Source organism: Larus michahellis, chromosome 6 (genome assembly GCF_964199755.1).
Source record: "Larus michahellis chromosome 6, bLarMic1.1, whole genome shotgun sequence".
In the NCBI taxonomy this organism is placed as follows: domain Eukaryota; kingdom Metazoa; phylum Chordata; class Aves; order Charadriiformes; family Laridae; genus Larus; species Larus michahellis.
The window spans coordinates 36,005,989-36,020,252 of NC_133901.1; the positions used below are offsets into that span (position 1 = coordinate 36,005,989).

A 14,264-nucleotide genomic window follows, 5' to 3' on the forward strand; every position below is an offset into this window, starting at 1 on the left:
GAACAATTCTTTCTTTTCCCATTTGTGAGCCATTCAAAAGGTATTATTAAAAACAATAAGAGTTTTTTGATTGTGCATTTACATGGGGCATCACGGGTGAAATATTTGCTTGGTAACAGTGCAGAAATCTGCTTTGGGATGGGTATTTCCCACTCTTGGGATGCTGGGAGCTGTGCTCCTGCTGGCCCTGCTACAGAAGGAACTTTTCTTCTCTGATGCCATGAGCTTGTTGTCTTTGTGATCAAAATACAAAGCACAAAATGCATGAAGCCAAAAAAATTTCCTTTCTTTGTCCTTATAGTTTCTGCTGATGTTATTCAGACAGTGCATTTTATTTTCTAATCCCCTCTCAAACAGAAAACCCGAGAAATTCTTTCTTTTACGCTCTAAGAGCATTTTTTTAAGTTTTCTTTTTGTTTTTTTTTTTTCTTTTTCAGACCTGGGCCTGGATCAGTTTATAGTGAAACGCTATGATGGGAAGGTGAGCACACTAGACTATTAAATGTATATTATTCGATGCCTTTTTTTAACATAGAGTCCTTTAACTCTTACCTGCTTGTGGGTATAAGTTAAACGAAGTATTTGAAGTATTCTCTTCTGAGCTTTTTGTTGTTTAGTAGCATTGCAGTGCTTTTTATTTAATGACAATGAATGAGAAAAAGATTTTATTTTTTTTTAAATGGGTCTTATTTTAATGTTTACAGGCAAAATACTGCCTCTTCTTATATACTGTTAGGCCAGGAAATTATAGGTTGTAATCACATTTCCTTGCTGCCTCTTTACGACTGTATGAGAGCCCTATGAGTTACGCTGTTTCAGGGGAAATGTGCTTGACCTTTCCTTTCCAGACTCATCTCCGGATTGCTAAAGGAAGGAGACCCTCTTGTGACTTTTACGTGCCCCCCTCCCCCAGCATGTATTCCCACCACCACCAAATACCCTTACTTCCCTCCCCTTTTGAGCCCTACAGCAGTACCCGACTGTGCGGGATGTCTGTGCTGTCACGATACGTGCTGGTGAAATGTTGAGGTTGCTCTCATCTAGTTTTTTCTGCGTAAGTGGAGCCATGTAGCATCCTACCTGTTATTATGCAAATCGGAGACCAAATTAACCACACTGTAAATCCCATTGGTATGGAGGAGTACAGTAAAGGCAGCTCTGGCCTTAAGATTAGCAGCTCATATTGACTTCTTGATGCAGATAACTGCAGGTTAGTTAATTTTCCATCATATCACCGTGGGCACATATTGTTAATCCAGCTTTTAGCAATATTTTCATTTCATCTGCATCCCCTTAAAGTAAAGCTTCTGATTTTTCCAGAGGGAAGTCAGCATCTGATTCCTTCATTGCTGAGTGATGTACCTGGTGCATCATGTCAGGCATTTCCAGAAAGCCTGGACACTGAAAAAAAAAAAAAAAAAAATGCGTTTAAGCTTTATATAAACACAGTGTGGACTGAACATGTGCAGTTCCCTCTATCGTTTTGTGTCTAATAGGGAAAGGTAAAGACAGAAGGTGATCAAATACCTGGGGTCCCCGTCATCAGCAGTGTGCAAGTGTTCTGGTTACCCAGGCAGCAGGGCAAGATTTTGCTGGAAAACAGGCAGTTGGAAGGTATTATTTTGGCAGTTAGTTTTGATGCATAAAACTACGAAGCATGTTGTGAACACTTGTTTTCTGCTCCCCCTGCCACAAACGCAATGTCTGCTTTTCATGGTTTAAAAAAAAAAAAGTACATATATTCTTTGCAAAATATCAAATGTTTCTCCCTCTGGTTTATGACAGTCTATTTTGCATCTGCTCACTTTCATCATTTTATCTTGTCAAGCTATCACACTTATCCCTTAGGCTTTTCATAAACAAGATTTGTTTGTAGGGAAGAAATGCTGAATCCCAGGCTATTTTTTTGCTAGTCGTTCCGCTGTTCCTGAGCACTCCACAGTTGGTTCCTATCACATTGGATAAAAGATCCAAAGGCAATCCCTTTGCTGAACTCAACCTGCTGTTCCTCTGCCCCTCGGCGCCGAGGGCTTGAATTGCGACCCCTTTGGATGTGATGGACACACTCAGCACAGGGGGGTGTTGGAAACCCACAGTTGGTGTTTGCGGTACCACGCTCTTGGGATCTTGCCAACCGGCGTGGTGGACATCTGTGCTGGCTGAAGGGTGGAGAACGGACAGCCTTTGCCTTACGTGCTAACCACCTTTCGCTCTGACCTGCAGCAGAGTGAAATTGCTTTTTATATAAGTTAGAGATGTCGGTGCCACACTCGGACATCTGCAGGCTGTGGTTCCGACAGTCTGAAAGCGAGGCAGCAGATTTAGGGTACTGCAATGGACTTTTCTTCATTGTTATCTTCTCCTGGGACTTGTTTTTTTCCACAGTCTAATAACGCCCTAGAAGCAGTTTGCTCTCTTGAAAATGAAGAAATAGAGGTTCTTGTTTGCTGGGCTGTCTGCTGAAAGACACCTTGGGACTGGCTAAATCTGGCTGTGGCTATTGGGGTAGTGGTAATGGCCAGGTGAGAGGATAATTTTGTTGAGAGTCTAAAATAAGTTGGCCTTGGCTCTCCCTTGGTAATTAAAGAAGCTGACAGTAGCTTGATCTGTCTGATAGCATCTTGTTCTCGTTTTATTGCTTTGGGCTTCTGTTTAAAAAATCAACAGTCTTTACTCAGTCAAGCACCAACTGGGTGCTGCAGAGCTGACCTTACGCATTTGAGTTTCACTGGTGTAGTAGCACCCGAGGGATAAAAGCCTCTTTCATCTCTTCCTCGCTGCCTGTTTCCAACTATGGGATCCCTCTTGGGTTATCCAGGCATCCTCTACCTGGAGATGACTTCCTGGTGCTTTCTCTTTGTGTGTTGGCGGAGCTGATGAGCTCAAGCAGAAGGGCGAGAGGTCCATCGTTCCCCTAAGCATCCTTAGGAATATTGCGCAGAGGTAATGGGACTTGTGCTACAGGCTCCAAAAGTAATAGGCCTGTTCACTGGAAATTTCCTCCTTCATTTTTAAGGTGAGAGGAGCTTCTGAGCAGTCAGACACAAGCTGTGGTACTGGAAAGTACTGACAATCTGCAAGCTAGATGCTGGCTGAAGAGTAGAAAAGAGAACTAATTTTAGTTCCTAGCAAAGATCTATACCCAGGGCTGCATGCAAGTAATAATTTAGAAAGAGATTCAGTTTAAAGAATAGAACCAGCTGTTCAGTCAGTTGCATTTTAATTACATATTAAGGGACAATGTTTAAAATACCGGTGTGAATTTTGAGCATGTATGTTTGAGACTTTAAAGGCAACAGCATTAGTAAGCAGGTGTATGAGCGCACAACTGATTTTATTTACATAAAGCTACCATCAGAACAACTAATTGACTGTCATATGGTGAGTGGGACTGGTCTTGCAAAGGATTTTATAGGGTGACATGCCTCTGTATTGGAATTGTGTTGGGTTTCTGAAGCATCTTGCTGTGCATGTGATCGAATGTTACGGTGAGAAGACAATACCCACTTTTTCTTCCCTCTTCCTGCCCCTCCTTCTTCCTAGTGATAATTTATGGAGTTGATGGAGAGGGAGGTAAATGGTACTGCCTTATTAATGGGAACAAAGCTCCTGTAATTTGAGCCTAAATGCTTTTTCTTCACTCATTGCGAGACCAAAAACCCAGGAGACATTAATCCAGCAAACCCCCTTGGTTTGCCAACATAAAGTCATACTTTTCTTTGACCTTCTGCTGGGCTGAGTGCGTAGGGAGGCAACTGTGTCCCTGGCTCTGTTTTTGTCTAAGTGTGGTGGTTTTTCCCCCAGGGAAGCAAGCTCTGGAAAGCAGAGGAAAAGAGGCATTGGTTACTATTCATTCGGAGTGGGGGGAAAAAAAATAAAATTAGTCAGTCTGCAAACATTCCAAAGTGTTGATATTGAGCCTGAACAAAAAGGCTGATGTGAGAATGGACACTGATTTGTGTGTAGCTCCGGGTGCTGTGGCCTGAAGGTGTCCAGACCGCAATTGTTCATCTGCTCTGTTTCCACCGGGTCTCTTTCCTCCTCTTGCGTTTGAGCTGTGGGAAAGGAAAGACTTTTTGAAGCCATCTGCGGGGCGCTGTGCTTGTCAGTGCTGCAGGAGAAACATCTCCTGGTGTCCCTTCTTCCATCCTGCCACCTTGAAAAGCATCCCTCTGGGTAGGAGGAGGGAAGTCCTGTTTCATTTAAGATGTGCTGTTTTCCCTGCAGCTTAATGCTCGTTAGGGCTTAAGAAAGAGTGCTTTGGAGAGCAACATGGAGATGTTCTTCCTGCATCAGACTTTCAAACTGAGGTGTTGTACTGCTTCATCATTGTGCTTGCATCTTGCTTAGCAAGACGATAGTCATGAATAAGCTCTCACTAAAAAGAAGTATGTATCTTAGCACATGTACTGTGGCATAAGCTTCATTAATATTACATAGGTTATAATACAGATTTTGTTTAAAACTTTCTTTTTTTATGCCCTGTTTACTTGACTTTTTTTTGGCTGATGTATTAATGATTGAAAAGCTTGATCTCTCAAAGGAAAAAAAGCAAGCAATGCTGTTAGTGGTGTTCCTCTAAACTGTTCCACGTTTTTCAGAGCAAAATCAGGCCCTGTCAACTGGGTCCTTCGGTGCAGTCCCTGTCCCTGGAGAGGGAGCTCCCAGGGGTCCCGCAGCTGAGCTTCCAGCTGGGCATCCTGGTGGAAAGGTGGAAGCGGAGGCAGAAAATGGCTGTGGTGGGTGCACAGCGTAGAGCGGTCTGTGCGGTCAGGTGCTCGCACCGAAGGTGAGATGCAGTGCTTTGAAGAGACCTCTAGCCTATTTAGGAAAAAAAGAAAACACCCTAGATGGCTTATTAGTTTAACACAGAATACACTTGGCTTGCTCTTTTTGTTCTCCTGTGGGGAAAATTTTTTGCTACTGCTTAAAATGAACAAAAGCCTTCGAGCTACCAGCAGCAGCTTACCCTCCTGCTATCATTGCTGCAGTAAATAATTATAGAGGCTTTCAATGCCCTCTAATTAAATTTATGAATTAAGTATTTCCTGCCAGTGTTTATATTTACATCTCTAGATGTTTGGGGATGCCGTAGAGTAATGCGGAGAAATAGCAAAATGAAGGAAAAGGAAAATGGTTCAGATGGTTTCTGTAAGGGCCAGTAAAATGCCTGAAATTTCCTTCCACTGTATAGTGCAGGCTTGTATCACGGACTGGTACAATGATGAGCTTAAACTACACTTAACTGCCAAGGCTCTGTAACTGCAGGTGTGTGTCCATTAAAGAAGAGTCACTGGCAGTCAGCTCAGGAGGAAGATTTCTTGCCAGATCGTTTAAAGAGCATCTCAGGAGCAGAGGAACCTGAAAAAATGTACTCAGGAAGGATCCTCATGGAAAGGACTGGAGGTAGATGGACCATCTTTTTCTGGTGGATTGAAGGGTCTGGCTGCCAGGTTTGAAAAGGGAACCTTTATTTATTAGCCTGAATTTCTGGGGTCCTTCACTTTGTGTATGAGCTAAGGCTGGAGCATGAGACTTCCACCAGGGTGGTTGTAGACCCAAGCTTGCAGGAGGTGAGACAAGCTCCGAGTCCTGCTGTCATTCAGAAATCAAACGCTGGACGAGAGCTCTGAGTTCCTGCGATGTTTTAAGTGTCTCTGAAACCTTCATTCAAAAGGATGCAAGGCTAAATGATACCCTAACAAAAGCAAGCTATTGCAGTTCAGTGAATAGCAGCGCACAGTGCAGCTGCAGTTGATTTACTGAGCCCCTTAACTTCTTGGTTAATGTATCCTTCTCAGGATACTCAGTACTTCCTCTAACTTAGACGCAATGAAAACAGGTGGGGAGTCCTCTAAATCCAACTGTACGAGGTCCTGCCAGCGTCTGTTGTAAGCATGTTTGAAATAAATGAGTCCCCAGTGCCAGCAGTTTGAGCTGTTGTCTCCAGGTAACAGCTTGCTTGGAGGTACCTGGAAGCATTTAGCTATCCCGGTCCGTACTCCGTGTATCCGTAATCTCTGTCTAATTTCAGATTCCCTGCTTTAAATTCCTTCAGCTTCTGATCTTACTGCAGGTAGTTTTTTACATAATAACCAGGTAGATGGTAAACTTGGGCTTGCCTATACAAAAGTTCCTCCGCCATCCCCCAAAAGCATCGTTAACAAACGGGTGGGAGGTAATTCTTGCCTGTGACCCTTACTGGAAGCAAGCGGAGGTGCAGTTTATTGCAGATAATCACCAAATCTGAGCTCAGCTGAAGATTTTTCTCTTCTTGGCTTCCTTTGCTGACACCACTGTCCGCGTTTGGGGGTTTCTTTGCTTTCTGGCTTTCTCCTCCCAGCCAAACTTTACCCTCCCGTCAGCTTTGGGTCATGGTTTTGAGTTACCTCTGTGTTCCTCGCTGCTTTTCCCTGTTCACCAGGACCTGCGTGGACACTGAACTGCAAATTCCTCTCTTGGCTTGTTTTTAATAAACGCAAGTTTCATCAGAGAAAATACTTAATTGCCTCTAACACAGGTAAACGCATGGTGCACAAACATCCCGGTGGGTTGCTTTACGTCCACATACAGAACACGCTTCGTCCTTTCCTCCCTCCTCTGCCAAGTGTTCGTGCTGTATTTCAGTTTTGACAAAGCTCTACTTGCTGTTCTCTTTTTGTACCGCTAATTCTGCTGCTCGTTTTCACAGGGCTCGTTTGGCAGGCGCGACTAAACTGCTCTGGTTGCTCTATGTCCTCTTTTATTCTGCTTTCTAGGTACCTGGTGGGTGTTTCTTCCAGCTGCTAATAACTCTGATACTTGTGTCTTTATTCTAACTATGGTTTTTTGGTGTAACCAAGCATTCCCTCGTTTTCTTCCCTTTTCTAACCCTCTCCCCTTCCACCAGGATTTCTGGCAGGTACAAAGCAGACAGCATGTGCTTTGATGAGTTTGTGCTTCAGACCTCATAATATGCACTTTTCATGTAAAAGGGACAGTGTACGCTCATCCCTTCCCCCTGTTCCTTTAATAAATCATCTGGAATCCTTTCCCAGATCCTCCACCTAAAGGATTTATTTCAAAACACTTGAGTTTGGCTTGTTAAGAGTACAGTCCTCAGGGCAGCGGTTAGTACATGGCTTTATTAAGGGAACATCTTTGAGCAAAGCTCAAATGTGTATCTCCCTGTCCCCTATTTTCACAGGGTCTTTTGAGGCTTCTGACTTATTTTGCAGGTTGATGGGACTGTGATAGAAACGTTGGAAAATGGCATTTTCTGCTTGAGGCCACGTTAGTTTTATTCTGTGAGAAAGGACAGGCATCTCTCTGGCCAGATGCTGTGGGGAGACGTCACGTATTTGAATGTGTGTTAAGTTTGTGGGAGGTTATTTTTGCAAACTTCCTTGAGTTTTTCAAGTTACAGAACTATGTAGGGTGAACTGTATTAAAGAGTATTTAGATGCTATAGTTCATAAAATGGTTTCTAGGAAAAGGAACTAGAAAGCAGAGGGAAGTTCATTCAGTGTTAGTAACTAAAGAGGGAAATGTACTCTAAATGCTTTGTTTGCCCTGTAGCTTTGTGTTGTTAGGGAATTCCGTAGGGGAAGTTAGCAAAAAATAATCAGCTTGGTGACAAAGTGCCCTTAATGGGTGCATGCAGTCTTTTAATCAGAAAGTGGTTTTATGGGCTCATTTTTGGCTTTAATTTCTTCGATAGTTTTCCTGGCATTAGATTAATGCTTAATACTTAAGGGATGTAAAACCGAGCTCTGAAAACAGTGTCCTCGGGTAGCACGGAGTTAGCAGGGAGAAGAGGAGGGGGAAGGAGGATGGGTTGAGTGGGGTGGGAGGGAGTGTCTTAGGAGATGCTTGACCTCACTGACTACAGGAGGTCCATGGGAGACGCAGGTAAAGAAGGAAGGGGCAGTGAGAGAGTGGAAGGGAATGGCAAGATTTTTTAGTTGTATCTTAATTTGGTTCTTTAAACTGTTTACAGTCGTGGTGACAATCTCTAATTACATGTCGTTTTTCCCCACACCTCGTTCTCATTTGGCGGGTGATTAGTGCTAAGTGTATGGGCCCCAGCCTCACCATCTGAGCCAGTGTTAAATACTTGCTTTCTATACAGAATTACTATTATTTTCCTTGTGTACTTTCACACTGGAATTTTTATCTCGGCAAACAAGCCGCGTGCATTATCAACATAATGAGTTCATCTTGGTAACGCAGGCTGAGATGAGGAAAAGGAGCATCCCGATTTCCATCGGGAGACCTAAACAGCCATTTAAATACAAAGATGTCAAAAGCCAACTCATTTTAGAAGCCCGATTTGGGACATTGAGGACTTAATTTTAATCCTGCCCCATCAAATTCCCGTGACGAATGCTGCTGTGGCCCTACGGATGGTGATTTCATTACCCTGCTGAGGACTGAGCGCAGTGGAGGGGAGCAGAAGCATAGACTGTCCCTTTTCCGAGGCATTTCCTATTTGCTTTTCAGCAGGGGTTTTTCCCTTGCATGAGTGGGTCTGCTGCCTGCGAAGGGTCGGGAAAGTCTGTGTCATTATTTATTTTCGGGGTTTTTTTTTCTTGGTTGTACAGAATGCTGGCCTTGCGTTTCAGGTGCCGTTTGTTTTAAAGGTGATGAATATTTACTAGCCTTGCTGGAAGGAGGGAATGCAGATTTCTCTTTCCAGTCTCAGGAGACCACCTGTAGTAATAATTGCTGCCTAACTTTTGATTCTCTATACGTGTCCAAATTCAAATCCAGAGGGAGAGAGTATGCAGAACAACTTCATCCATGTCCAGCCCTGTATTTCCCCCCCCATGCATATATATACAGATAAAATAACCCCCAAATCAAAGGTTTTAAACTCTTTATTAAAATGTACTCTTGAAGGGTCATAAGCTGCAGTATTTATGTGCCAACAGTAAATTTTAAGCGTTTTCCTATGCTAACGCTCACCCACTGCTACTTGCCACGCAGAATCTGTTTGCATGTGTGAGTACGGAGACTTTATAGTAAATTACCTGGAGCCTCTAGGAGTGGTACTGTGAATGTTTCCACTGCAGAAAGAGGTTTATGAGCTTCAGAAAGTCCCTGTGCTGTTTCCATCACAACCTTAAACTTTTTTCTTATTTAGTGATATATAAAAAGTGATATAAAAAAATTCCTAGGCGGTGCATCTAAAATTACTTATTTTGTATCCACATTATAAAACTAGCTTTAAAAACTCTACATCCCTCAATTCTCCCCCAAGTCCTTTTTTTGTCCTTGTTTCATAGCACGGAGGGACATCTCCTACCAATTTTTCTCCCTAAAGGGCTTTTGAACATCTGGGCTGAAAGGTTCAGTTTTTCAATCTGATTCTAAAAGCCTTTTTATTTCTTTATTTCAGTTTCTTTAATGGAGGTAGTGAGGTGCCAACATGAGTTGTCCGGAAACCTCTAAATGCATGGCTTTGGTTCTTTAAAGTTTGTATCTCCCCTCCAAAAAAACAAAAGAGAAAAAATTAAAAATCTCCCACATTTCAGAGCCTCTGGTTCAGCATTTTGATGCAGACAGAGTTCAAAGTGTTAATATTTTTAGTTATCATAGCATTGCCTGCAGCTTTCACTGGTGTTTCTTAAGGGTTTTCCCTTATTTATCTTGCGTGATCGACTAATGCAGAGCATCTGCTGCAAACGCATTAGTCAGCAAGTGTCTTGATATATATTTATATATGTATTTCCCCAGATTTTAAACAGTCCTGCTCAGGAAGGAGCTGTAATATTCCCTGCCAGCACGATGCTGTCCTGCAGGCTCTGCTGGACCAGGCAAACAGGAGCCGCCTCGCCGCACATTTAAATGTTGCGTAGCACTAACGAGATGGCGGATGCTAGCTAATATTCTTAAAGATGTCAAACAATACCGCGTGGTAGGTGCTAAAGAGTGTTTAAAATGCATTAATTGAATGGATTGCCCAATAAATTTTATGAAAGGTTTGTTTTCCCATCCTTAGAAGGATTCCTAATAGGTTTTTTTATTTATAGGGGTGCTGTAGACTGGTTTCAGCCCAAGGTATCGAGCCATGTGCGAGCAGGACTAATAGCGCATCATGTCTGTGTGTCCTGCTTAACGTTACGTGCACAAGCTCTTTTTCCTCCTCTTAGAGAGATTTCATTTGTAGAGACATGTATCCCAAAATTGCAATAATACGGAGAGTCATCTTTACCTTATAAAGCCAAAAAACGCAGAAACAAGGAAAGAAATTGCCTCTATTAGGCCAACTTGTAATGCGGATTTTTTTTTTTTTGAACACTCCTACTGTGGAAAAGAGAATATTTCTTTTTAACACTACAGCATTTTAAACTTATCTTCCTATAGGCCTACAGCTAACCAGAAAAGAAATACGTTAATCGATGTCTTTTAAATGGTTTGCTTAACTGAAGGTGGTCGGTTGGGACTGAAAGAGAATTGCTTTGCAGCAAGGTGACTTCACACAAACATTCCTGGTTTTGTATTTGCTTACACAATATTGGTAACCTTAAAGTACTTCTTTTAAAAAGGAAAAAATTGAGTCTGATGACGCTTGTCAATAAAAGATGGTTATGCTTCATGTAAAATTCCTCGCTAATTTACAAAATTACTTTCTGGTTCTGGAGAAATACTCGTTATCTTGCACGCAGTTTGGTATTTATTTTGTTGTCATTTTGGAAGGCGTAAGTCACTGTCGAGTGGTCACAAAAGGCTGATAAATTCCTGAAGCTTTGGTTGATGTAAGTCCAAAGGTGATGTTGAAACATAAGTTCTGTGAATAAACATGCCAAAAGTGTGTTTTCCCCTCCAGATTGAAACACAAACTGTCAGCTCCGAAGTGACTTACCAAGAATGTGCTCTTCCCAGAGCGGCCAATTAAATGCTGCTCATTAAGTAGTGTCTGAAATGCAAAATGAAGTGGAGCTGCAAGGATTTAGCTTTTCTAAAGGTGCGTGGGGAACGCGGAGCAAACCCCAGCACGGCACCTTGCGTCCGTCGCTGCCTTTACAGGGAAGGCATCCCTTAATTTGCAAAAGTACATCTTTTTCTCAGATTTGGGTTAATAAGTATAAACATGTTTCACTTCTCCCTCAGCCCCGGGAAAGCAATTTTTAAATCCAAAATAAAAGTAATATTTGCCAAGGAATGGAAGGAATCAGTGGGGTGTTTTCCCCAAAAATCCTTTGTTACCTGGGAGCTGTACCAAGTACTTGACTCTGGGGAGGCTCTGCCAGTAGATCAGTTTTGGGGTAGAATACGTGAAGTTTGTGATATATTTTTGGGTGCTTTGCTTGTTTTGCAGCCAGTCTGTAACGCAAGTTCTATGGCATGCAACTTGCTTTTCTACAGGTTTGGGGGAGGTTGGTCGCTGTTATCAATCTGTTCAACCCGTGTGCTGGTGCTGTTCGTTGGGCTTGGAGCCCCAGCTGGAAAGGGCAAACCAAGCTTTGTATTTTGAAATGCAATTACGTTATTGTTATTGGGTTTTTTTTAACCCGTTGTCAATGTCTGGTATTGTAAAATAATCTGCCTGAATGCCTGTGAAATGTTTCATTCCACCGAGACTGGACTGGCGGCTTTTCACTGAAATTACATAGCCATGCTTGTGCTGACAGCAATGGGATATTTGGATTTCTTTTTCTTTTTACATGTTAATTTGGATGTTTGCTCGTTTGTGTGCTCGTTTAATATGAATCTACTGCTTGATTAAAAAAAAACACATTGTACTTGTAAACTGTTTTGCGTGGCTTGCTCACTCGGGAATGCTCGGGTTTGAATGTTTTTTGGGGGGCGGCTGAATGATCTTAATTACTCTGATTTTGGGAATGGATACAACATAGAAAAAAAAATCATAAATGGAAGACATTTGACTGTTTTAACTGGGCACTTGGAGAATTACCTTGTGATCAGATACTAAAGGGTGTGAAATGTGAAAGTTGTCCTGAAAGCGTGTGGGTAGCTCATGTGTGAAGATGATATTGTCTCTAGAAGAGGATGGAGGCTTGGGAAGGGATTTTTCCCTACGTTTTCTGATCCCGTGCATTACCTTTCTGGCTGGCAGGGATAGCAGAGTATGCCAGGAGGAAAGCGGGATGTGGGAGAGCAGCTCAAGGTCTATAGGCAGGTTTAGGTGTCAGTGAGGGCTGACTTTGGGTTTCTCTACCTTGAACTTTGAGGAATCACAACAGTCCACGTTGTGCTTTGTCAAGTAGGTGGATTGATTTATTTTTTTTATTTTATATTTTTTTCCTGCTGATAATAACATAATTCTATAGAATACAATGTTTAATGGTGGGGAACAACCCCTGAGAAGGATGCTTTCAGCCTTTCCTCTGCTTTGGGCAAGCTTCCCACGTGCTTTGTGGAAAGCAGTCAAACACGCACCTTCTCAGTGAGCCAGAAGAAAAGAAATGGGAGATTTAAGAATTATTTTTTAAAACTTCTGACCTCCTGGTGCTGGGAGCCTGAAAATCTTATTGATCAGGTCAGTTTATTATTTTCTCCTATTAAGGTCAGTGGGAGAAATTCCCATTAGCTGCTGTCAGGCTCAGCACTGTCGTCACGGCGTATGTTCTCCTTCCCCAGGTTTGTAACAAGTAGATGCTTGTTTAAAATCAATAAATAAAAATTTTTTACGTTGTTTGCTCAAAGTAAGATGCAAACGAGTTAATGCTGCTCCCTCCGGTCTGTCTACATCTTTGTATTTCAGAGAGCAACTAACTTAACATCTTTTTTTTTATTGTTAGTCTGTGGATGTGGTTTTGAGCTTATGAGGAATATTTTGAGGTGTTTGATGCCAACTATGAATTTTAAGTGCAGAAAAGAAACATACAAAAATTAATAAACCAACCTGTGTGACTTTTTTCATGGGATCCTTGAAGCGGGTGCAGTGGGATGCTAATAGCTAGTTTATGATAAATGCAGCTAAAGACAGGCAATCGGAGGAAGAGGTGATAAATCACAGGAGCAGGTGAGATGCTGCTGGCATCCCTGCCAGCAGCAATCGCGGAAAACTGCTTTCTCCACAAATCCTGCCTTCAGTTTAAAGGAAAACCAAACAGTGTTTATTTGTCCTTAACGTAAGCATCAGTGCAATTTTGCTTCGGATCCATCTCCATGAAAAGGGAAGCAAAACCACTTTTTTCAGTAAATGTGACTTCAACCTGGTATCCTGTGAGCACAAATAGCAGTTACCTTGCATGAAATGAATGCCATTAGCGTGTTGTCTGCTCTTAGTGATTCGTCTCTTATTAAATTCCTGATGCTCTCCAGATGGTAAAGGCAGAGCTACTGGGAAGAGTTTTATTTCATCAGTAGAGCTGAACTTCCCCACCCCCCCCCACCCCCGAAAACTGGGGTTTTTTTGTCATCTATATGATTATTTTTGTCTCTCTTCTTGTGGTTTCCAAGCCAGATACGGGTTAAATTTTCATCTAAATTATTAGCTGAGCTCATCCCCACTCTGCAGTCAGATGCGATGGTGAGTTCTCTCCAAATAACGCCTGAGGTGGATGAGAGACATCGGCTGCAGAGCACGGGTCTGACCCCCGGAGGCTACCTGCTAACTCTTGCTGGGGACATCTACTGAGGCTTCTTAGCGGTGCCCGGTCAAAGCAACCACCCGGTTGCTTCAGAACTTTTCTTGCTCCTCGCAAGTCTAACCGTTCAACTTGATGTTATGTTTCGCCTGCTTATTTTATTGTCAGTTAACCAGTTTTCTTTCCTTTGCCTTGTATATGATGGGATCTCCGCTAGACAGAGGTAACGGTGGGGGACAGTTGTGTAGCTGGACCCTCGTGTGGTGGTGTTTGTCGGTGGTTTTTTCCTAAAACCGTTCCTAAATTCAGCCTTGCTTTCACCATGCTTCTGTGCTTGCATGACCCGGGTTCTGTGGAATAACCTCATCCACGCCTCCTCTCCTTTATATTAATTTCATTTTCCTTGGTGTGTGTGTGTGCCTCCTCCTGCTGTGTTCTTAAACTGGGTCACCAGTGTGGCTTTCCTAACAGTTTTATGGATCCTTTTCAGTCTTTGAAGGTTCTGCGGATCAAAGGGGCTCGGATTTTTAGCTTAGTAAGGCATGTGAGCTGATAAAACACACGTGGTATTTTCTATTAAAACAAGATGTTGAAAAAGAACTGGAGGGAGAGAGAAAGACTGAGATGGGTATCAGTCCCGGTCTTCCCAGTGAGCTTGCCAAACACTCTCCAGAATTCCGTGCTTCTGATAACTACACATTTTTGATAACTTTGATCATACTTTAT

At 42.5% G+C, this 14,264-nt stretch overlaps 1 protein-coding gene across 4 annotated transcripts in view; it reads left to right on the top strand.

Moving 5' to 3' along the window:
• MICU1 (mitochondrial calcium uptake 1) overlaps positions 1–14,264 on the top strand; it is a 106,526-nt gene that overhangs the window by 42,420 nt on the left and 49,842 nt on the right. For 2 of the 4 annotated variants that reach the window (XM_074592924.1, XM_074592925.1), the window contains exons 6-7: positions 438–481; positions 13,415–13,480. In XM_074592924.1, coding sequence (XP_074449025.1) covers positions 438–481; positions 13,415–13,480 — 110 coding nt within the window. The remainder of the gene's footprint in view (positions 1–437; positions 482–13,414; positions 13,481–14,264) is intronic. The other 2 variants (XM_074592926.1, XM_074592927.1) reach the window with 1 other exon arrangement.